The following is a 23,067-nucleotide window of genomic DNA, read 5'->3' on the forward strand; positions in this document are numbered from 1 at the left end:
GAACTTTGGTAGAAATAATGAAAATACAGACACACTGTGAGGAATGGGAGAAAAAGCTTCCAAGGGGAGAGGAGGAAGAGAAATGGAATTTAAAAAAAGGAATGAAAGATAGATGGAAGAATGAGGGTCAATTGGGAAAATGAGGGAGAGGATATCATGCTCCCATTTACCCCCACTGACTAATGTGGCTCTTGATGATGTCCCCCAAGCTGGAATTTGGCCCCTTGTCCAAAGTCAATAAATTCGCTGGCTTATCCCAACACAACCTACTACAAACTATCAATTGTTATACTATTTTCTGAAGATGTATTAACTTGAATTGTAATTTTACAAAACATATTAGGAAGTTTAATAAAATGCTATGGGGGGCATGTTAATTAATTTCTTTTTCAAATCCCTTTACAGTAAATGGGACTTTTGCATGTATAACTCATGCAGTGTTTTACCAATGGACTCTGCAGTGTTATATATAATTTAAAGGTAGTTGTATAAAAGAAATAGCTGATGTGGACCTTTTAATTTTTGGACTTTGGTTTGGAATTAGTATAGTTTAATAAAGCCCAGCAGCTACCAACATGATCACAGTTAACAAAGACATGTACTATTGTTGGCAATTTTGGTAAATAAATCAGAGCGAAAGGGTATGAGGACAGAATGAATGCCTTATTACTGGTAAAGCTGGTCTCTGCCTGTCAGGATTGAAGCATATTGATAGATAGTTTTCAAAGCGACTGCCCATCCTCACCATTCTGTGAATAAATAAGGCTTCATTTTCTAGTTCTGGCACCTTTTGAGTTCACCAAGTTCACCCATAAGAAAGTTTAAATAAAAAAATAATTAGAAGAAGCCTTTTTTCTGTTTTTCTTTTAGCATAAACTGCTAAGTGTCCTATAAGAGGAGAAGATACGCTATTGTATTGGATACCTTGGATCTATAGATGCACACAGAGTCTATCGTGATGAGGGCTAGGTATTCCTAGACAGATGGATAAACAGATAGATAATAGTCAAAAGTTCTCAATTAATTTAACTATTGGAAAAGTGATGTTATTCATGATAACTATTCTAAGGTCTTGATCCTTTGCAGGTGGCCCTTATGTGATTGAACGTCCACTAACATGAGACTAAGGCCCAAGTTTTTGCCAGTATTGCAGTATAGGTTGGGGATGTATTGTTTTTTTTTTCCCCAACATTTCTATACCAGCAATTTTTTTTAGAATAGATGTAGTTATACTGGCATGAAAGTGCTAGTTTAGCTTATTTTACTTGTTGAACTGGTATAAGTTATACTGGCACATGCATTTTTTTGCTGGTATAACTTCATCTGTCATAGGATTTTTCTGTGTAGCTATAATGGAATGGTTGCACCAAAACACCTTTTCTAGTGTAGACTAGGTCTCAACGTCATGCCATCTCATCAAGGTGCAGATGTCTGTCAGTAGCAAACTACTAGTGATCTTGGTCTGTTTTCTGAAGTTTTTTTTTTCCTGGGGTAGCAAATGTAACAAGTTGACTTTTTTCTGAGTACATTCATACTTCTTTATATCATACCTCAATTATTTGTTTGGATTTTGTTAGTCTGGACAAATATTCTGTCTGCCGGGATGCAATTTGAAGCTGTAATTGTATAGAGATGTAACGTATTAACAATGAGGTTTTGGCTTTTGCACGGCATTTTCAGGCAGGATTTGTAGTAAGTTCTAACATGTTTCTTCACTACATAGTGTGCTAGCCCCAGGAACATATGACCCTAAATACCCACATTGAAAATGACCACATTTTAGATAGTTGGAGCCTCCTATTTTCTGCAGCCTACCCATCTGCACCTCCACAGCACTTGCATGTATAACCTACTATTCCTGGTTGTTTTGTTGGCAGAAAGAGCCCTAAGAATTCTGTGACAAGGACAGCTAAAGCCTGGAGCAGTTTTTACATTCTGTTACAGAATAAACTAAAATAATTGGCATCTTTATAGCAGCAGAAAGTATAACCAACCTTGTTCAAAAGGTTATAGTAACCCTCACAAGTAACTATTTTCAAGGCTAAACTGCAGCCCTCAACAAAGAAATGTGAATTGCCATGCAAGCAGTAGAGAATAGTTAGTTGATCAACTCCATAGTCAAATGTATCTCTCTTCAGGAATTTATATAATTATTTTTCAGGCCTGCTGGCACTTTTTGTGGCTATGACAACATCTGTGCCACATTCACAAGTCCAGTAAGAAATATTTGAGGTTTCCCTCCACAAGAAAGACATATGTATAGGAGCATGGTCATATATAATAATAGTACCAATGCCAGAATCAGTGACAGAATTTATTATCTTGTGCCACTAAGAAATGGTCCAATATTTAATTTGTTGGATTAGCTGCAGAAAAAAACAAAACCCTATAGTCTTTGGCTATAGGATTGCCCAGTCTCCTCACATCTTGTCTAAATCAGCCTAAATCAACCCTGTATGTATGAAGTACCTGATGAGTATTAGTGGTTTTACATGGAGATGGAGAAGATTTATCAAGGACTGGATCTAGTGTTTCATTAAAATCTCCAACTATAATAATAGGATGAAGGCCCATGTCATTTACACTCATGAAAATATTTGGGATCATCCTGGTTTGTCCTGTGGAGATTGGCAAAGATTATTTTAGAATTGTCAATTTCAGCCATGAGAACAGTAAATCTAACCACACTGTCAGATATTATCCTCAGAATATTAATATTAAACTTTCTATGTATTAGTATGACAACACCCTTAGCTTTAGAATAAAAGCAAACAAGAAACAGAGAGGCCTACCCAAGCTTTATTTAGTTTACAAGCTTCATGTTCTGTCAGATGTGTCTCCTGGAACATAGCAATGGCGTCATTCTCTTTTTTAAATCATTGAGTATTTTTTTCTCTTTTAACAGGGTTATTAAAATCCTTTAAATTCCAGGAGACACATTTAATTATCGGAGCCATCATTGTTAAAATATACTGGGTAAAATATAAGGTCACTTTGTGAATAAATGAAATAGCAAAATTTCCTGAGTGGCATACAGTTCTTGTATAGCTAAGCAGCAGAAGTTACATAATCCAGGGATAGGGTGTCACTTCCCAATAGCTATTCTACAAGAGTAGGAATGAAATTCCTAGCATGGGACAGTAACAGGCTGGTGGCAGAAAGAGAAATTAAATAAGTGAAATAACATGGAAAAGATAGTGGAGAGAGAAATACACATTTGTACCATACAATCAAAAAAGAAGAATCTGGGTAAATAGTCTAAAAACACACATGACACCCAGAGGGGGCTGCTGGATCAGGTGAAACTTGGAGATCCTCATAGCCCCTGGGGCCCCAAACATTACTATAGTAATCACTTATTACCAATAGAATCTTGATACATTAATCCATAAGGAAGCACCATCTAATAAAGCAATGATTTATATACATATATAAAACTAATGAAATGATAAATTTTACACCAAAGTTCCTTTCCCATGAGTTAAGGCAATAGGAAGTAAATTGATAATACCGTATTTTCCGGCGTATAAGACGACTTTTTATACTAAAAAACAACCCCCAAAAATCGGGGGTCGTCTTATACGCCGGGTATAAACATACTGTAGCTTCGGCTACATACAGAATGTCCCTATTATTACCTTTTAGGCCGCTGGATGTGCGGTAATACAGTACTGTAGCTTCGGCTACATACAGAACGTCCCTGTGCTGATACTGTATGTACCGCGCTGAACCAATCCCGGCAAGTGGTGTATTCTATTAATGCATACAAAGCCTGCTCGGATTGGCTGAGTCAGAGAGGCGGGCTATTACAACCTTTGCCAATCTGAGCAGGCTTTGTATGCATTAATAGAATACACCGCTTGCCGGGATTGGCTCAGCGCGGTACATACAGTATCAGCACAGGGACGTTCTGTATGTAGCCGAAGCTACAGTACTGTATTACCGCACATCCAGCGGCCTAAAAGATTAGGGATGTTCTGTAAGTGGGTGTACAACAAATGGCTGGTAGAAAAGACCCCATCATGGCTCCAGCAAGAAGAAGGAAATTTGAAGCCAGTTTCAAGCTGAAAGTTGTAAACTTTGCCAAGGAACATAATAACTGTGCTGCTGCAAGTCAATATGGAGTAACAGAAAAGATGGTCCGAGACTGGAAAGCAAATGAAGATGCATTAAAGAGTATGCCAAGGAGTAAGTGTGCATTAAGAAGAGGCACCCCACATTGGTCAGAACTTGAAAAGCACGTAGCAGACATGGTGCATGAGCATCGTCAAAATGGTTATGTAGTGACACGAAACAAAATACGTATGTTTGCACTTCAGTGGGCCAAATCTAACCCCGATCACAGCAAAGGATTTAAGGCCACTGTATCCTGGTGTACTAGGTTCTTGGAAAGGCATAATCTGGTACTGAGGCAAAAGACCAGAATTGCACAAAAATTACCTGCAGATCTCGACGGCAAAGTAAGTCTTTGATGAACTTATGATGTCAGAGGATGAACATGATGAGGATTTTGAAGGATTTTAAGTACCGGTAAGTCAAAACCATTTTAATTAAAATTATTTAAATCAAATCTGATGTTATTAAATGGTGTTGCCTCGGAAGGGGGGGTAGTCTTATACGGCGAGTATAGGCCAAAACCTATGTTTTAACTGGAAAATTAGGGGGTCGTCTTATACGCCCAGTCGCCTTATACGCCGGAAAATACGGTAACCCTTTAACTCTTCAACTCCAGAGAGAGAGGAAAAAAACAAGAAAAAACAAGAACTAACATCAATATGAACCAGTGCCCATCAACTTTTTTTAGAGCAGTCATATAAGATCTCAGAGAGCAATACATAAAATTCTGTATAATCGGATCATTCCATAGATGTCTCCTCTTGCAAGAAAAGAGCTTGCATTTTTCTGCCTCCTGAGGGGAACTGAATGATACTGTCTTCTCACCACTGTTAATATGGAGTGTTTTCATGTATTTAACAAAATACTTCAAGTCCATCTTCCCGGTCAATGGTTTTGTTTGGTTAAAAGCTGACCTCACTGCAACCACATCACAGGCATAATCGTGAAAGAGCAGTATTTTAATTGCTGGTTCTCCTCATAACAGCTCCTTTTTTTCTCCGGATTTCTGCAAAAAAATCTCCTTAGTGGTAAACTTCATGAACTTCACAATCAATGCTCTAGGCCAACCACCTGGAGCTGACTGAGGGAAATGTGCTGGTGTGCCCCTTCTATATCAAACCAAAAATCTACTGGCAGATCCAACAATTTAATAGTTTAGGGACAAATTTGGAAGGTTTACTTTTCTCTGTTGCCTTAGCGAATCCTGATGTTACATTGGCCAAACCGGACAGTCTCTACGCAAAAGAATAAATGGACAGAAATCTGACATCAGGAATCATAACATTCAAAAACCAGTGGGAGAACACTTCAACCTCTCTAACCACTCAGTGACAGACTTGAAGGTGGCAATTTTGCAACAAAAATACTTCAAAAACAGACTCCAAAGAGAAACTGCAGAACTCGAATTAATATGCAAATTAGATACAATTAACTCTGGCCTAAACAGAGACTGGGAATGCTTGGGTCATTACACTAATTGAATCTATGTCCCTATGTTAAGTTCTCCTCACACCTTCTATGGGCCATCTTAATTATCACTTCAAAAAGTTTTTTTTCCTCCTGCTGATGATAGGTCATCTCAATTGATTAGACTTTTCCTGTTGTTATGCATACTTCCATCTTTTCATGTTCTCTGTATGTATAAATATCTCCTGTCTGTGTGTTCCATTCTATGCATCCGAAGAAGTGAGCTGTAGCTCACGAAAGCTCATGCTAAAATAAATTTGTTAGTATTTAAGATGCCACAAGTACTCCTGTTCTTATCATTGTGAGTGGCTTTCTAGATCCAATAGTTAGGTCTTAATAGTCCTGATATCATAACAGTTCTTCATAATCTGTAATTTGTTCTCTCTAAGGCCTGGTCTACACTAGGAGTTTATGTCGAATTTAGCAGCGTTAATTCGACTTAACCGTGCACCCGTCCACACCAGGAAGCTAATTAGTTCGACCTAGAGGGCTCTTTAGTTTGAATTCTGTACTCCACCCCGACGAGGGGAGTAGCGCTAAATTCGACATGGCTATGTCGAATTAGGCTATGTTTGGACGGAAATCGACCTTAGTAGCTCCAGGAGCTATCCCACAGTGCACCACTCTGTTGACGCTCTGGACAGCAGTCCGAGCTTGGATGTTCTGACCAGCCACACAGGAAATGCCCAGGGAAAATTTGACACGCTCCGGCGCCTTGTGGATGTTCTGCAGGACCGCAGGCAGGAGGACAGAGCCCCCCTGCACTGTATCTGCCACCGCCCTCCCCCGCCATAAAGTCCCAAACCCTCCTCACCCAAAGTAACAAGAAGGAGGGGCGACAGGGACCATGAAAACTGTCACTGCACCCCTGCAGAGTGCACAAATACAAGAAGGCTCTCATTCCCTAAATGTTGAGAAGTCCTTCCCTTCCTGGCTCACCGAAGCCCCAATCCCAGTTTCATCCCCTAACTGTGTAGTTGATTATTAAAAGTAGTTTGCTGTTAATTACTATTTCCGTCAAGTTTTTCTACAGAAGACTGTCTGTGAAGGGGGGAGGGGGAAGGGGGTTGTTAATTGCATAGGACAGTCACCTTTACCAGGGTACAGACACGGGGGCAGGATCAACAGCAGGTCACACACACAGTGCAGTCAGTAGGCACCCTGGTCGGTCTGGGAGGTGTTTTCCATGTTCTGTGTGGGTGGGGGGTACGTGACTTTGTGGCATGGGAGGGCGGTTACAGAACTTATGCAGCGGTCCTTGTCCCAGACCACAGAGCCACGCAGCAGGGGAATCTGTAACCGTCCTCCCCCGCCACAAGGTCACGTAGCCCCCGCACACAGAGTCCCGAAAAGGAGGGATGGCAGGCTCCGTTGAAACAACCAGTCCGGCACTGCAGACCGCTCTAGGAGCAGGAGCCTATCATTCCTCGAGTGTAGAAGCGGTGTTAACATCACTGCACACCCTACCCACCACAGTCTGCATCCCTGTTTCAACCCTTTAACGCAAATTCATTAATAAAGAAAACGTTGTTAATTAACAATGTTCCATTAATTTTATTTTTAAATGTGTGTTGGAAGGGGGGAAACGTGGTGAACGGGATATGTAACCGCAGAAGAAAGTCAACAGTAACTGAAGCAGGGGCAGGTTCAGCTTCTCTGTAAAGAAACTGAACAGTCACAGGTTACCCTGCTCCCTGAGGAACCGAGCTTTCAAAGCCTCCCGGATGCACAGCGCTTCCCGCTGGGCTCTTCTAATTGCACGGCTGTCTGGCTGAGCGTAATCAGCAGCCAGGCGATTTGCCTCAACCTCCCATCCCGCCATAAAGGTCTCCCCCTTGCTCTCACAGAGATTGTGGAGCACACAGCAAGCTGCAATAACAATGGGGATATTGGTTTCGCTGAGATCCGAGCGAGTCAGTAAGCTCCTCCATCTCCCCTTGGGACGTCCGAAAGCACGTTGAATGATGACAGTTACCCAAGACCACCCTCGACACATTTTCCCCCCCAGCATGCATTGTGGGGAAATCCCAGAATTCAAATGGGCAGCAGGGACTGTGGGAACTGTGGGATAGCTTCCCACAGTGCACCGCTTCCAATGTCGACGCTTGCCCCATTAGTGTGGACTCACAAAGTCGAATTAGTGTCCTTAGTGTGGACACACAAATTCGACTTTGTAAGGTCGATTCCACAAATTCGAATTAAGTTAAATCGAACTAATCTGGTAGTGTAGACATACCCTGAAATTATCTTCTACTTCAGAAATTCGGTGTTCTGCTTCACCCATCCTTCTGGTTAGATCTGTAGTGCACTCTGAATTTCAGTAACTGTGGCCTGTAGGGTGGAAGCAGTATCCATGGCCACCTGTGTTCCATCAGGTTCAGGCACCATTTTGTTTGTAGAAGGGAGGCAGGTAGATCTTCTCTTTTTTGGTGCCTTTTGAATATGGAGAAGATGATGTGGTGCTAGAGGGCACCTTAGAGGTTGCAATAGTTGGGCACAATATTACTTAGGGGCTTTAGGGGACCATGTTTGGGGATTCCCAGGGGGCCACTTCAGAGTTCAAGCAACCTGCATATACCTGGATCGCAGTGCCCTCTGGGGTCCTCCATCTTCTTGTTCTTGAAACACAAAACAAAACAAAAAATTGCTTATTCTATGAAGCATTCCAATGATAATGACCCTAAACCAGGGGTTCGTAGTTTGTTCAGGGTAAGCCCCAGCAGGCCGCAAGATGCTTTGTTTACCTGAGCGTGCACAGGTACGGCTGCTCGCAGCTCCCAGTGGCCTCAGTTCGCCATTCCTGGCCACTGGGAGCTGCGAGCGGCCATACCTGCGCATGCTCTGGTAAACTAAGCGTCTCGTGGCCCGCCAGGTGCTTACTCTGAATAAGTCGCAAGCCAAGTTTGGAAACCCCTGCCCTAGACCATTTTGAGTCTATTAGGTTTGATTTTATAACACACTGTAGTCTCTGCTGCCTTTATATTGTAAGGACTTGAGGACAGGAACTTGGTAGTTAGGCATGAGCTCACTTATTTGTTTATGACACTATATAAATAATGAATAATATTTCTTATTGCACTCAGGTAATCAGTGACCTCATTGGAGATAACAACAATCATAAAATATTCAGAATGCTAAAAAGGAGCAGCTGTTTTTTGTGTGTACTTGGGTTTTTTTTCAGATAAAGGGTTCAAGTGTGGCCAATATGCATGGCTTTGCATTGGGAGTGGAGTGAAACTGCACTGCTCCAGGGGGAACGCCTTAAGGGATTGTGCCACAGAAAGTATAAAATCCCTGCCTGAGGTACTTGTCTGGGTGAGAGAATGCCCAGCTCTTTGGGAGAAGGACTGTCATTTTGTACAGCACTTATCACCATGGGGTCCTGGTCCAGGACTGGGGTGTTGCAATACAAATAATAATGATCAGAATGATGCTCCCCAAGAGAGCTGATTTAGAAATTTTGAATTTTTGACTTATTTTTTTGCCATCTTTTGCTCATTTGAGTGGCTAATATTTTCCAAAACAAAAGATTTCACAAATAAACAAAATCATAAACAACAACAAAAAATAATCATTTTTTCCCCTCACACGTTGACTGGTTCTATTCCCCAATCTGTGCCACTGGGCTCTAGAATGGGAAGGAGGAGGGCTCCTTGGGAGGCAGCAGTCCCTGTGCTCCATGACTGTGTCTGCCTGGGGGCAGAAGATTGCAGAAAGCTACTTGTGCCCAAACCCAACTTGTGTGGATGTTCAGTTACCTGCTGAAAGGTGCTTGGTGCCAATGACATGACTTGTTAGTCAGTGACACAGTATAAAATTCATTTATACAGAAGTAACAAAAGTGCATTTGGGTCAGTGTTTTGAGGCTCCAGTTGTGTAGTATTAACCTAATCCAGCTTTGTATATAATGGAGGTTTAGTCTCTCAAGAACAGGGGTTGCAGTTAACCGGAGGGATCAACATTAAATATTGACATGTAATACATTTATTTTTCAAGCCTATTCCTAGACTAATGTGCTATTTTCCTAAGCAAAAAGAGGCCTTATAGGTCATCAAACACACACACAAACAGCCAAAACACTCCCTCTGCTAGAGGCTTTTGTCTTCCACATGAAGGCAGTTACTAGCGTACACAGTATAAATTACCAAGAAAAAGGAAGCAGACAACATTGTTTTCACAGCACATTAGTACCACGCTGGATGTGATTTCATGCATACATTACTGAGTGTTAGTAAAACCAGAACAGACACCCACTCCCAGCAATAAAACTCTTTCTGTTGCTCCTATGAGACCAATGATTTTTATACTGTTGCACAGCTGGTTTATGTGTGCCATTTCCAATGGGCAAAACGGATCCCTCGGCATATGCCTTGGAACTGTTTAATAGCTAGAAACTTGTCTGTGATGCAGCTTCAACAGTTTTGTAAAGACTTACAAGGTATAATGTTTAAAAGACAGTGTTTGGTGATCCATTATATATATATGTGAAGTGAAAAAAGGTCCTAAATTAGAACCAAACTTGCTCTGATTATTACAATTCATAAGGATAATTCCAAGTTTTAGTGTCCTTTTTTCTCTATAACATGCAGTATAATTCATTTATTCATTATGCTCATTACACATTAAGCAGTTGCCAAGTTTTGACCAAGAAATGGTTGCATTTCGGTAATGGATGAAGTGATCCCACTGCATAGCTTGTATGTATTGATCTGCTTTTGGAGGTAAGGTGGTTTTCAATATAGTAAAGATAATTAATATAGCAATACATTTTTTAAAAAACTATTCAGAATATGGGGGAGGAGGTAGTTAAACAGCTAGGATTCCTCTTTTGGGGAATATGGGAACAAAGTTTTGCATGTGAAGGCAGAGTAACCAGCAACACAGGAATTGAACTCCTTTGGGTATACACAGACCAGATATGGTGCAGACAAATGCAGTATTTGCCCAATGTGCTGTGACGGTGACCTCAACCTTGACCTAATGAAGCTATCATTTCTAGGGGTGAGAAGTGATTTACGTGTCATGTTGCTTAGCCCAGAACTATTTCCAGATCGAGGACAGGTCTGTGTGCCAAATTCAAGTATATATGATGATTTTTTTTTTACTTGAATTACAGTACTCACCCCAAAGGAAAGAGTTGCAAACACCGATGTCAGTTTTTCTGCAACCAAAAGGTTTGATTGTGCCCTTAGCTAAGTACATGCTTATGCAACAACAGTAATACAAATATGCATTTGAGAAACTCCAAAACTGGAATTATAAAATAGTGTCATCTTCCAAAGAGGTATCAAGACAAAATGCACCTATCTAATTTATATTTTAAGTGATCAGTAAAAGGGGTTAATGAAGTGTAACTATAAGGTAACTGGTAGGGTGACCATATGTCCCGATTTGGCCATGACAGTCCCTTTTTTAAGTCCTGTCCTGGCCGTCCCAACTTTTTTGGCAAAACTGGGCATTTGTACCACTTGCTCTTGCCAACTGATCATCAGTTGGCAAGAGCAAACTGGACAAATCCACAGTTTTGGCAAAAAAGTGGGGTGTGACCCCTAGCAGGGCACACAGGAATGTGTGGGGGAGGGAAGGGCAAGCGGCAATGCCAGCCCTGCGCGAGAGGAAGGGCTTGGGAGAGCGGCTTGGGCCGTGCCGGCCCCATGCAGGCGGGTGGCTGGGGGGCAGGGGGCTCGAGTCAGTCCAGCATGTTTGGAGGAGAAGGGAGTGGTGGGCCAGCCCCAGCCGGTGTCCCATTTACCCTTTGGGAAAATATGGTTACCCTAGTAACAGGTTAGCATCGTAGTCACATTAATCAGTATTTTGTTTCTGTAGAACTATATAAGCTTTTGCATTATTTTGATACAAAATTTCTTTGCCACTAGTATTTGCCTTGATGTACAAACCATGATATGACTTGTCAGCACCCGGTAGAAGCATAACATTTTCATTCAATAATGCAATAGTAAAAGAGAGAATACGAAAAAAAGTGTTATCAGATAATTAGGGAACACATTATTAGGGAAGAACACTTTGGTGGGGCTATTACAATGTTAGTTCTGTATTTGATATTTAAGAAATTTGTTTTACCTGACACTATCTGTGTTCACAGTACACTATGTCTGGCTTACCCTCTATTGGTTGTCACTTGTGACTTTTGTCTGTGAAATAAAAACCTTTTAAATCACAGAAAAGCCAGAGATTCCCAAATATTTGGACTTTTAGGGTGGTAGTTTTGTCAGTTGTAGTGGTGATGAGTGTCATAGAAATGTCTATAAATAAAATTAGGTACCAGTATTTGCATGTAAAGACATTAGACAAAGTAATGATATGTTAGCTTTAAATAAAATGGAACAGATCCTCCGCTGGCAAAATTGTCATAATTCCATTGATTTCAGTAGACTCCATTGACTTAAATGGAGGCATGGAAATTTATAACAGCTGAAGTTCTGTACCTACATCATAATCTCAGGAAATATTCCCCACCTCCAGGCAATATTTTCTTGCTACTGTCCAGACACAGTATTCATATTGCCTTCAGCCTGCTAATCTGTCTTCACAGGATTTATTCTGATATTCCAAATTTTTAAGCAACTTCAAACAGTGCTATATTTTTAAAAAATCACTAGTCTAGAGAATTTTCACCTCTTTCTCCCTCAAATGTGAAATTTCTCCCCCCAAAAGTCCAAGGACCAGGATGATAAAAATAATAATAAAAAAAATTGTGGTGACATTTTTCGGACCACAAAATAGGTACACAAAAGAGAATACTTGGAAAAAATATGTGGTGTTGTCACTACTGCTGGCATGTGACTCAGCAGGATTACGTATAAATCCCTTAGAAAAGAAGAATGTTTTCCAGGAATGTAGGACCAGATCCTCAAAGGAATTTAGGCACCTAAATGAAGTTAGGATCTAGGCCTTAGCGTTCTGAATGAGTTTTTCATGGAACTCTGAAGAATGGTGTTAACATTCCATTTCAGCAAAAGAACAGCTCTGGTAGCATCTATTCCCATTCACCTCTTAACTTCTTACCAAACGTTTTTCATCACACTGTATGTTTGTTCAGCTGGTCTGTTGGTTTCTGGTAAAGCCAGAGCAAATGTTGTTTGGTATAGCAATGTCTTTCACCAACATTTTGTAGTTATAAAAAATACTCTGGGTGAAAACCTGACCCTGTGATTCAATGGGAGTATTACCTTTAGCTTCAGTGGGCCAGGATTTCACCCCATATGTTTTCATTGATGAAATTAAAAAATAGGGACATTTCAGGTTTCCTGAAAGTTTCCAGGACACTGGGAGGTATCATATGAAAAAGGACATACAGTCACTTTACAGGATGGGTACTAGGAACTTTTCTATACATAAAAATATCCATTACCTGCAGTCCCACCAGGCTAAAAGCAGAAGCTTTATCTAGTTGGGAAGGGGAGAGTCCCAGCTTCAAAGGGACACACAGCACTTGTTTCTAGCCCTTAATAAGCTGGAGATAACAGATTTTAAAGTTGTCAGAGTTATGCATCTAGAGAAGCTATTTCAGTTCATTTTTAGAAGTTTTTATGAGCTCCCTGAGCCCTCTACAATTGCACTATAAAAATGAAGCCATCCATCTTAATAGGTGAAGGGATAAAAAATAGTCTCAATAACTTATTTTTTGTATCCTTCCACCTGCAAAGACATACTATGTAAAATACCCTTAAAATAATTCTTCTGTAACATATACATAATAGTGTCACCTGGTTTACTTGACGCTCACATGAGATGACCTGTATAATTCACCTATGGCTTTCCTGTGATGGGCAATATGATGATGATGATGTTGATTTATTGGCATTATCATAGTGCCTTGAAGCACATCCAGCACTCATACCGATAAAACATTTATTGCTTCTCACACTATCATACAATATACAAAATATCAGAGGGGTAGCCGTGTTAGTCTGGTTCTGTAGAAGCAGCAAAGAATCCTGTGGCACCTTATAGACTAACAGACGTTTTGCAGCATGAGCTTTTGTGGGTGAATACCCACTTCTTCGGATGCAAGTGGTGGAAATTTCCTGGGGCAGGTATATATGAGCAAGCAAGAAGCAAGCTAGAGATAACGAGGTTAGATCAATCAGGGTGGATGAGGCCCTGTTCTAGCAGTTGAGGTGTGAAAACCAAGGGAGGAGAAACTGGTTCTGTAACTGGCAAGCCATTCACAGTCTTTGTTTAGTCCTGAGCTGATGGTGTCAAATTTGCAGATGAACTGGAGCTCAGCAGTTTCTCTTTGAAGTCTGGTCCTAAAGTTTTTTTGCTGTAGGATGGCCACCTTAAGATCTGCTATTGTGTGGCCAGGGAGGTTGAAGTGTTCTCCTACAGGTTTTTGTATATTGCCATTCCTAATGTCTGATTTGTGTCCAGGATTCTTTGCTGCTTCTACAGAACCAGACTAACACGGCTACCCCTCTGATACTTGACACCATGCAAGGCACTGCATTTAGCTGTATGGAGTGGAAATCCATCAACCTCATGAAGAAACTTGCACAAATACAGACAGATATCATCTTCCTTTCCAAATGCAAATGGATGGACATCATACCTAATGGACTAAAGGTAAAAAATCCACTACTATCTACATACTACACAGACCACAGTGAGAGATTATGCCATACTCTATCGAAGAAACTGAGGAACCACCTGATCAGTATCCTATACAGCAAACAGGAAAACATCAAAAAAGAGCTCTCCAACCTGGAGACTCTCATCAATAACCAAACTTCCATACAAACGGACTTCACTAAAATAAGACAGGAGATCTACATTACTCACTTCACCTCTCTACAAAGGAAAAAGGACTGTAAGCTGTCTAAACTCCTACCTGCCACATGGGGCCACAACCGTGGTACCCCTAACCCACCCAGCAATATCGTCAATCTATCCAACCACACACTCAGCCCAGAAGAACAGTCTGTCCTATCTCGGGGACTCTCTTTCTGCCCTGCCACCCCCACCAATATGATACAGTTCTGCGGTGATCTGGAAGCCTACTTTCGCCGTCTCCGACTCAAAGAATTCTTTCAGGACAACACTGAACAGCGCACGGATACACAGTTACCCTCCCACCAACAGCACAAGAAGAAGAACTCCACATGGACTCCTCCTGAGGGTCGAAATGACAGTCTGGACCTATACATTGAATGCTTCCGCCGACGTGCACAGGCAGAAATTGTGGAAAAACAATATCGCTTGCCTCACAACCTAAGTCGTGCAGAACGCAATGCCATCCACAGCCTCAGAAACCATCCTGACATTATAATCAAAGAGGCTGATAAAGGAGGTGCTGTTGTCATCATGAACAGGTCTGACTACCAAAAGGAGGCCGCCAGATAACTCTCCAATACTAAATTTTACAGGCTACTTCCCTCAGATCCCACTGAGGAATACACTAAGAAACTGCACCATCTACTCAGGACACTCCCTACACTCATCCACCCTGATTGATCTAACCTCGTTATCTCTAGCTTGCTTCTTGCTTGCTCATATATACCTGCCCCAGGAGATTTCCACCACTTGCATCCGAAGAAGTGGGTATTCACCCACGAAAGCTCATGCTGCAAAACGTCTGTTAGTCTATAAGGTGCCACAGGATTCTTTGCTGCTTATACAAAATATGTAAAATAAATCGCTAAAACTTTAAGTCAGTCAAAGATTTGTCATTAGTAACAAATTCAGAAGTTGGCCCATAGCACTCAAATCATGAAACATATATTTATGAACCATATCTTTTTAACTGATCTCAATAAATTTCCTTGTGATATGACAGTTGTCATGTACAGATTGTTTTAACATATGTAGAAAGTAGACGATAAATTATAATAGAGCACAGTCCCCGACTTTAGTTTAAGATTAACTAGGGAAATACATCACTCATAGTTGTTCTCCCAATATACATAGCTAGATTAATTATGTACTTAAGGCTGAGGCAGTGGATTCTTCACAGTTATGGAAGTGACTATAAGGGCAACACTTCACCTGAGGGAAAATAGGAAACTTGTTTCCAAGAAAGCTGAAAGATTTAGAGCAAGTGTGAAGAAGTGAGGAATCCTCATTACTAGGGAAAGTCAGATTGAATTGCCCGAGTCCAATAACTCAAGCATACTTGGTAATTTTTATGACCAAAAATGAGGTTGAGTGGAATATGTGAGGAACAGGAGCAGCCATTATTATTTTAAATTCCTGTTTAGTGACAGTAATAAGCCATTCATTATTTCACATCTGCTAATCTTTAAATAGGAAATGCTGTCCTTATTAACTGTGATCATGTCAGTTTGCATCCCCTAAGTGATGGAATTTTTCAGTGAGACCATTTATCCTGGGGATTATCTGACGAACTTTCTGTGTCTGGAAAGTTCATTTAACAGCTCATTTACCATTATAAAACACTCAGGTGAATCATGCAGTAAATGAATGTCTGGTGTCCCTTGTACACACCTCCAGCTTTATTTCTGCTAATAAGTGATGATTCATTAGGCCTACAGTTCACGTGCAAAATGAGTCTTTTCAACCATATTACTTTGTTTGTTATAAGCTAGTAATATACCTTGACATTTGGCAAAATGTGTTATTCTAGCTGATATACTTTTAAATTTAAGTGTAAATCTTTCTTGTTTCACTGTTTTCCTCTGGATCAAGAACTTCTCTTTTACAATTCCATAGTGTTTTGATGCTGCTGATGTTGGGCTAGAACAAGCATAAAAAACGAAGACAAATTGTCTTGTTGTACTAAAGAGCTTTCCATTTAAAATATTGGCCAAATTCACTCCTTGTATGAGTCAATTGTCTTCATTGTGATGTTGTTTACCTCAATTTAGTCCCCTTGTGCCTATGCATTATGATATAGTCTTTAATTACATGCTCACACACTATTTTTCTCTCAGGATCTCTGCCACATTCAGTGCACAGGATGGACCGGCTCTGGAGATGAATTGGGGTGTGTAGTAAAGGAAGTTGTTGTGTGTAGGACCCCAGCTAGGGTGATCAGATGCCCCGTTTTTAAAGGGACAGTCCCATATTTAAGCCCTCCTGCAGGTGTCCCTACTTTTTCTTAAAAATGGGCAAATTGTCCTGTATTCTCAGTGCCCTCCTCACCCATCAGTACTGGTGGGTCCTGCTGCTGTCCTGATCCCTGCTCACCAGCCACCCGCCCACCAGCGGTGTGTGTGGGGGTCCAGTGATTGATGAGGGGGTGGCTGTGTAGGCTTGTGGTGGGGTGAAGATGCAGTGCTCAGGGCCGGCCGCTCCCCATGCTGATCCGTCAGCACAATCCCCGCTGTGTGCTGACTCCTGGCCTGCAGGCCCTGCCCCGCATCCCGTTTCTGGCTGGCCCAGCACCCCGGGAAAACCCAAGACCCTCTGGCCCGGGGCGCTGGCCAGGAGGAGCCGAGCCCTGCATGTGCCAAAGCCCCTGCACAGCACTGGCACGGGGAAGCCTCTCCGCTCCTCAGCTAAGCTCTGGAGGGGCAGGGGGAAGCAATTTCCAGCCTGTTCACGTCCTGAACCTGCGGGCTCCACAGCAACCCCTGGGTCAGGGGCTTAGCACCCTCTTCATCCATCCTCTCCACCCCCCCACACACACACTGGGTCCTGACCCCAGGGAGCGTGGGGCTGCTCCATCCCCTAGGCAACTTCCCTTCCTGAGCCAACTCTCTGACTGAGTTCGCTGAAGCCCCTGCAGTCAGGTTCCCTGGGCCCTGGTGCACAATGCATCCTTAGGGCTTAACCCCTTCCTGCCTGCGTTGTAGCTGGGGGACAGGAAGCGGCTGGGTTGTCGGTGGCCAGCAACAGCCTGGAGGTGTTAGCTGCCTTTCGACACTCTGCGGACAGGAAGGGACAAACTGCTTCCAGCCACGGGATGTGTGGAGAAGAGATGAACTCTGCAAAGACACGGGCCAGGTCATCCTTTCCTTACCTATTCCTCCCTTGAGGCTGGAAACAGCTCACATCCCTTCCTTCCCGCACAGTGCCGAAAGGCTGCTGCTGCAGGCCACATTCTTACCCTGAGTGCCCCCCTACCCTCCCAACACGTGTTGCCTCAGGAAAATGCGGTGCCAGGTATCCAGAGAGCTGGGTCTATCCCAGGAGCCCAGCCAGGCATGTAGGGAAGAGAGCGCTGGGCAGGAAGGGTTTGGTCAATTGGTCACCCCCCCCGTGTGAGAGAGGGGTAAAGGAGTGTGTGTGTGTGTCATCCCTCCCCATGTGAACCCTAAAGCCTTAAAGAAGTTAAATAAAAAGAATCCAACTGTGCAGTATTTCTTTTTAACAGGGGCTCTGTCAACTTCATGTTAATTTTAATGTTTGTACTGCATAGTTCTGATTGATTGCCGTTGAACTTGCTTGAATATGAGTAAGTTTACCTGGTGTCCCATATTCAGTACTGGGAAATATGATCACCCTAACCCCAGCCTCATTTCTTGCAGAAGTTGGGAAGTGTGTAGTGAATGAGACAGGATTGCAAGAAGAAAAAGGAGGATCTTCTGGTTAAGGGAGCTGATTGCTGCTCTGGTGAATTGGATTTTATCCTAGCCTCTGCCTCAGAGTTCCTAGGTGATGCAGGACACCAAACTTTTCACAGATGGTCACTAATTATGTGTTCCTCATTTTCTGGCTGCCTGACTTCAGACCCTGGGGTCTGGTTTACAGAAGTGCTGAGCGTTCACAGCTGCAAATGAAGTCAATGGGAGTTGTGTTTTGAAGTTATAAGGTACTATGTGATGCTAAATACTCTGGAAAAATAGTTCATAGGTATCTCAAATTGGGCATCCAAAATTAATGGATACTTTTGATTTCTCTGTGCCTCAGAGAATAAAAAGGAGATAATATCAAGGGTTTTGTGAGGCTAGAACCATTCTGTACACTGACTGAGGCAGGAGTCCTGTGGAAACAACAGTATATGATATAATTAAAAACTGTCTTGTAATACATACACACAAGGGAGCTGAATTAAGGTTGCACAGATAACCTTAATGTCGACATTTCCTATCTTTTGAATTCAAATCATATGGCTTCCCCATTCCGGCTGCCTGGGTGCCAATAGGAGTGTCACTGGAAGCACAGGAGAGACCGGTTCCCTCCTCTCATTTTCAGTGCCAGGCCCTACACTGGCCCTGAGCAGCTGGGGCAGACCTTACAGGGAATGTACTTCTGAGCCACTGCCACCCTAGGCACAAGCACGATCACTTTCTCTTTGGGAGTTCAAAGAAATCATTTCAAAGAAAAGATTACCAGGGTTAAACAATGTATTTTCCCCTAGTCTCAGTCTACACTACGAGATTATTACAATTTTACAGAAATCGATTTCTGGAAACAGATGGTATAAAGTCGAGTGTACGCGGCCACACTAAACACATTAATTCGGTGTGTGCGTCCATGTACCGAGGCTAGCGTCGATTTCTGGAGCGTTGCACTGTGGGTAGCTATCCCATAACCATCCCATAGTTTCCACAGTCTCCCCCACCCATTGGAATTCTGGGTTGAGATCCCAATGCCTGATGGGGCCAAAAATTTGTTGCGGGTGGTTATGGGTAAACGTCATCAGTCAATCCTCCCTCCATGAAAGCAATGGCAGACAATCATTTTGCGCCCTTTTCCCTGGATTGCCCTGGCAGATGCCATAGCATGGCAACCATGGAGCCCATTCAGCCTTTTTTCACTATCACTGTATGTCTACTGGATGCTGCTGACAGATGCGGTACTGCAGCGCTACACAGCAGCATCCCCTTGCCTTTGCAAGTTAGCAAAGACGGTTACCAGCTCTACTGTACCATCTGCTGCTTTGCAAGTTGACAAAGATGATTACCAGTCATACTGTACCGTCTGCTGCTGTCATGGGTGCTCCTGGCTGGCCACGGTGCAGTCGGTCGGGGCACTTGGACAAAAATGAGAATGACTCCCCAGGTCATTCTCTTCTTAAAGTTTTGTCTAATGGAGAGTCAGTCCTGCCTAGAATATCAGACAAGCCTACTAAAGAACCAAAGAGGTAAACGGCCGCTCCGGGTCAGAGCCCCAGACATCCCGCAGAAATGATGAGCTGCATGCCATTTTAGGGAGTGACCTGGCAACCCACCCGTTGCTTCCCTCCTCCCCCACCCCTCCTGGGCTACCATGGCAGTTCCCCCCGTTTGTGTGACGAAGTAATAAAGAATGCATGAATAAAAAACACTGACTTTATTGCCTCTGCAAGCAGAGATCAAAGCGGGGAATGGAGGGCGGTTGGCTCACAGTGAAGTAGAGTGAACCACCATTCTGCAGGTGCTCAGCCTATAGCTGAAAATGGGAATCTGTGATAAGCACTAGGATAGAACACAGGCAGGACTGAATCTCCATTTGTGTGTGGGCCTTTGGTTGACACTGGTAAAATACAAAATGTCCCAGGATATGTATGTTGGGGGACAGTTCTAAATGGCAGCTTAATTTTTTTATTTGCAGCAAAATGTAGAGGTCTAAGTATCTGATTGTGAGCCCTGGTAGCAAGGAGTAGGCACGACTGTGCGGTGCTGATGACTGGGAGAGCAGCCTGAGGCAGAAGCCTCCAGCTGGCATGATATTCCAGGCACGACTGAATCTCCATTAGACAAAACTTAAAGAAGAGAATCACCTGGAGTCATTCTCATTTTTGCCCAGGAGACCCCGGCCGACCTCACCAAGGCTGGCCAGGAGCACCCATGGCAACAGCAGATGGGAATGACAATGGATACCAGTCCTACTGTACCGTCTGCCGTCTGCAAGGCAAGGCAAGGGGATGCTGCTGTGTAGCACTGAAGCACAGCGTCTGCCAGCAGCATCCAGTAGACATACGGTGACATTGAAAAAAGGCGAGAAACAATTTTTTCCCTTTGCTTTCATGGGGGAGGGTGGACGGGGTGGGGGGACACGCTGATGACATATACCCTGAACCACCCGCGACAATGTTTTTGACCCTTCAGGCTTTGGGAGCTCAGCCCTGAATTCAAATGGTTTTTGGAGAGTGCGGGAACTGTGGGATAGCTACAGTCGTCAGTCGCCCCTACCTCCATGAGCATCCATTTGATTCTTTGGCTTTCTGGTATGCTTGTCTCAGCTCCTTAAGTTTCACGCAGCACTGTGTTGAGTCCCTGTTGTGGCCTCTGTCCATCATGGCCTTGGATATTTTTTCAAATGTTTTGTCATTTCGTCTTTTGGAACGGAGTTCTGATAGAGCAGATTCATTTCCCCATACAGAGATCAGATTCAGTATCTCCCATACAGTCCATGCTGGAGCCCTTTTTTGATTCTGGGACTGCATGGTCACTTGTGCTGATCAGCACTCCACGCTGGGCAAACAGGAAATAAAATTCAAAAGTTCGCGGGGCTTTTCCTGTCTATCTGGCCAGAGCATCCGAGTTCAGATTGCTCTCCACAGCGGTCATAATAGTGCACTGTGGGATAGCTCCCAGAGGTCAATACCATCGAATTGCAGCCACACTAACCCTAATTCAAAATGGCAATGTCGATTTCAGTGCTACTCCCCTCGTCGGGGAGGAGTACAGAAATAGATTTTAAGAGCCCTTTATATTGAAGTAAAGGGCTTCGTTGTGTGGACGGGTGCAGGGTTAATTCAATTTAACACTGCTAAATTCAAGATAAACTTGTAGTGTAGACCAGACCTTAGAAACATCTGGACCATTTAGGCTGAAATTTTGCAAAACTATTCAACCTGAGGCAGACACTTGACAAGGAAAATTTCAGCCCAAACACTTACAGTTTGGGAAAGTTAGAAGCAATTAAAAAGTAGGATCTTATAATGGGAAGTGTCAGGCAACCTTAATAAGAAGTGCTACCAGCCCCACCTGTAGTATAGGGTCTCATAATCAGGACTGCCTCCTAATTCTCTTCTGGGCTCTGTCACTGACTTGCTGGTGTATGCCATAGTTTGCCACTCTGTCCATGCCATACTGTCCTAGCTGCAGACAGCAGAACTGCCCAAGCTGGACGCCTCCTCTGCATGAAAGAGGGGTCAGTGTTGGTAGGACATGCTTTGAGAGAGTCCTCAGCTTTTGAATTCACTCTCCTGCATGGTGAGGAATAGTCCATATGTTGACCTTGAGGTAAACCTTGAGGCATGCCATCTTTACTCAGGCTTTACTCTCTCTCCTGGAGAAAAAGGAATGTGATAAAGGCTGACAGTATTGTAAGGATGTTATAGTTATTTCTGTGGTTATTTTTGGGTTTGGGGGAGGCTGTTTTTTAGCTGTATTTTTCAAAATGGTCTTTTTGTTTTAAATTATTTAAATTATTTGTATTACAAATCCAAATAAATCTATCAAATGGCTAGAATAGTACTTCCCTACCTCAAAGTGTTGTGAGACTTAATTTATATTCACAAAGCTCTTTGAGATCCTTGAATAAAGATAGTATTGCTGCCTAGATTTTAAGGTGATAGGCACATTAGAATGGTGTTGGCTATATAAATCATTAAGGTGATTCATGGGTCCACAGATACAGAGGCAGTTGCAGGATCCACATTACTTACCAGAAATTAAAATAGTATGCCTTGTAAGATGCAAGGATTCGTTCCTTGATCTTATTTATTTGAAATAGAATGCATAGATTGGAATGATGAGCATGTAAAGTAATATTAGCTGCAGGAAAGGAAGAGAGATGTTTCTTTGTTATTTTTATTCTAAGGAAATGCTCAAATACTATGGCGTTGAGCACTGATATCAGAACCTCGAAGGATGGACAGATAGATAGGGGCATACATAGATTTTATCTCCTGAGCATTCTCTTAGGATACTGAAGAGAAAAATTCAGTGTTTTACTCTCCATTCCTGGAAGGAAGTTAATTTTTCTCTTGGACCATCTATAAAACATTTTTGTTTTATACAGTTCCTTAAATGTGTTTTGTATCTCCGCCAGAAGTAAAACCTGTAATTTAATACTTTTTTTACTGAATATCATAATAAATGTTGAACAATACTTGCAGAATAATGGCACAACTAAACCTAATCCCAGAATGTATGTTTGAAAGGAGTTTGGATTCCAAGTGGTATAATTTACAAAAGTTGATGAAACATATTGAGTTGTTTCTTAAGAATGAAGCAAACTTTGATGATGATAGCTGGTGTTATGAGTTCAGCAGTTAAATCTGTAGAATAGTTACTGAGAAAGGTCATCTTTACTTAATCCATATTACTTCATATTCTTGGGTTTTTGTGTTTTGTTTTTTACTCCAGACCCATCTGCTCCACCAGCCCCAGCTAATCTCAGAATTGCCAACTCCACTACAAATAGTGATGGAAGTGTAACTGTAAGGATTATTTGGGATCTCCCTGAAGAACCTGATATCCCAGTTCATCACTACAAAGTCTTCTGGAGCTGGACAGTCAGCAGCAAGTCTGTTATCCCAGCTAAGAAGAAAAGAAGGAAGACTACTGATGGGGTAAGGAGCAAACTGGAAAATGAGGCACAAATGCTCCTACTCAGTCATGGCATATT

General features: G+C 42.4%; 1 protein-coding gene across 1 annotated transcript in view; it reads left to right on the plus strand.

Moving 5' to 3' along the window:
• Nucleotides 1-23,067, plus strand: part of ANOS1 (anosmin 1) — a 193,380-nt gene that overhangs the window by 125,959 nt on the left and 44,354 nt on the right. Inside the window, exon 7 of the mRNA XM_045011751.1 lies at nucleotides 22,806-23,011. Within this exon, the coding sequence (XP_044867686.1) occupies nucleotides 22,806-23,011 (206 nt within the window). The remainder of the gene's footprint in view (nucleotides 1-22,805; nucleotides 23,012-23,067) is intronic.

The sequence above is a fragment of the Mauremys mutica genome, chromosome 1 (assembly GCF_020497125.1).
Source record: "Mauremys mutica isolate MM-2020 ecotype Southern chromosome 1, ASM2049712v1, whole genome shotgun sequence".
NCBI classification, from domain to species: domain Eukaryota; kingdom Metazoa; phylum Chordata; order Testudines; family Geoemydidae; genus Mauremys; species Mauremys mutica.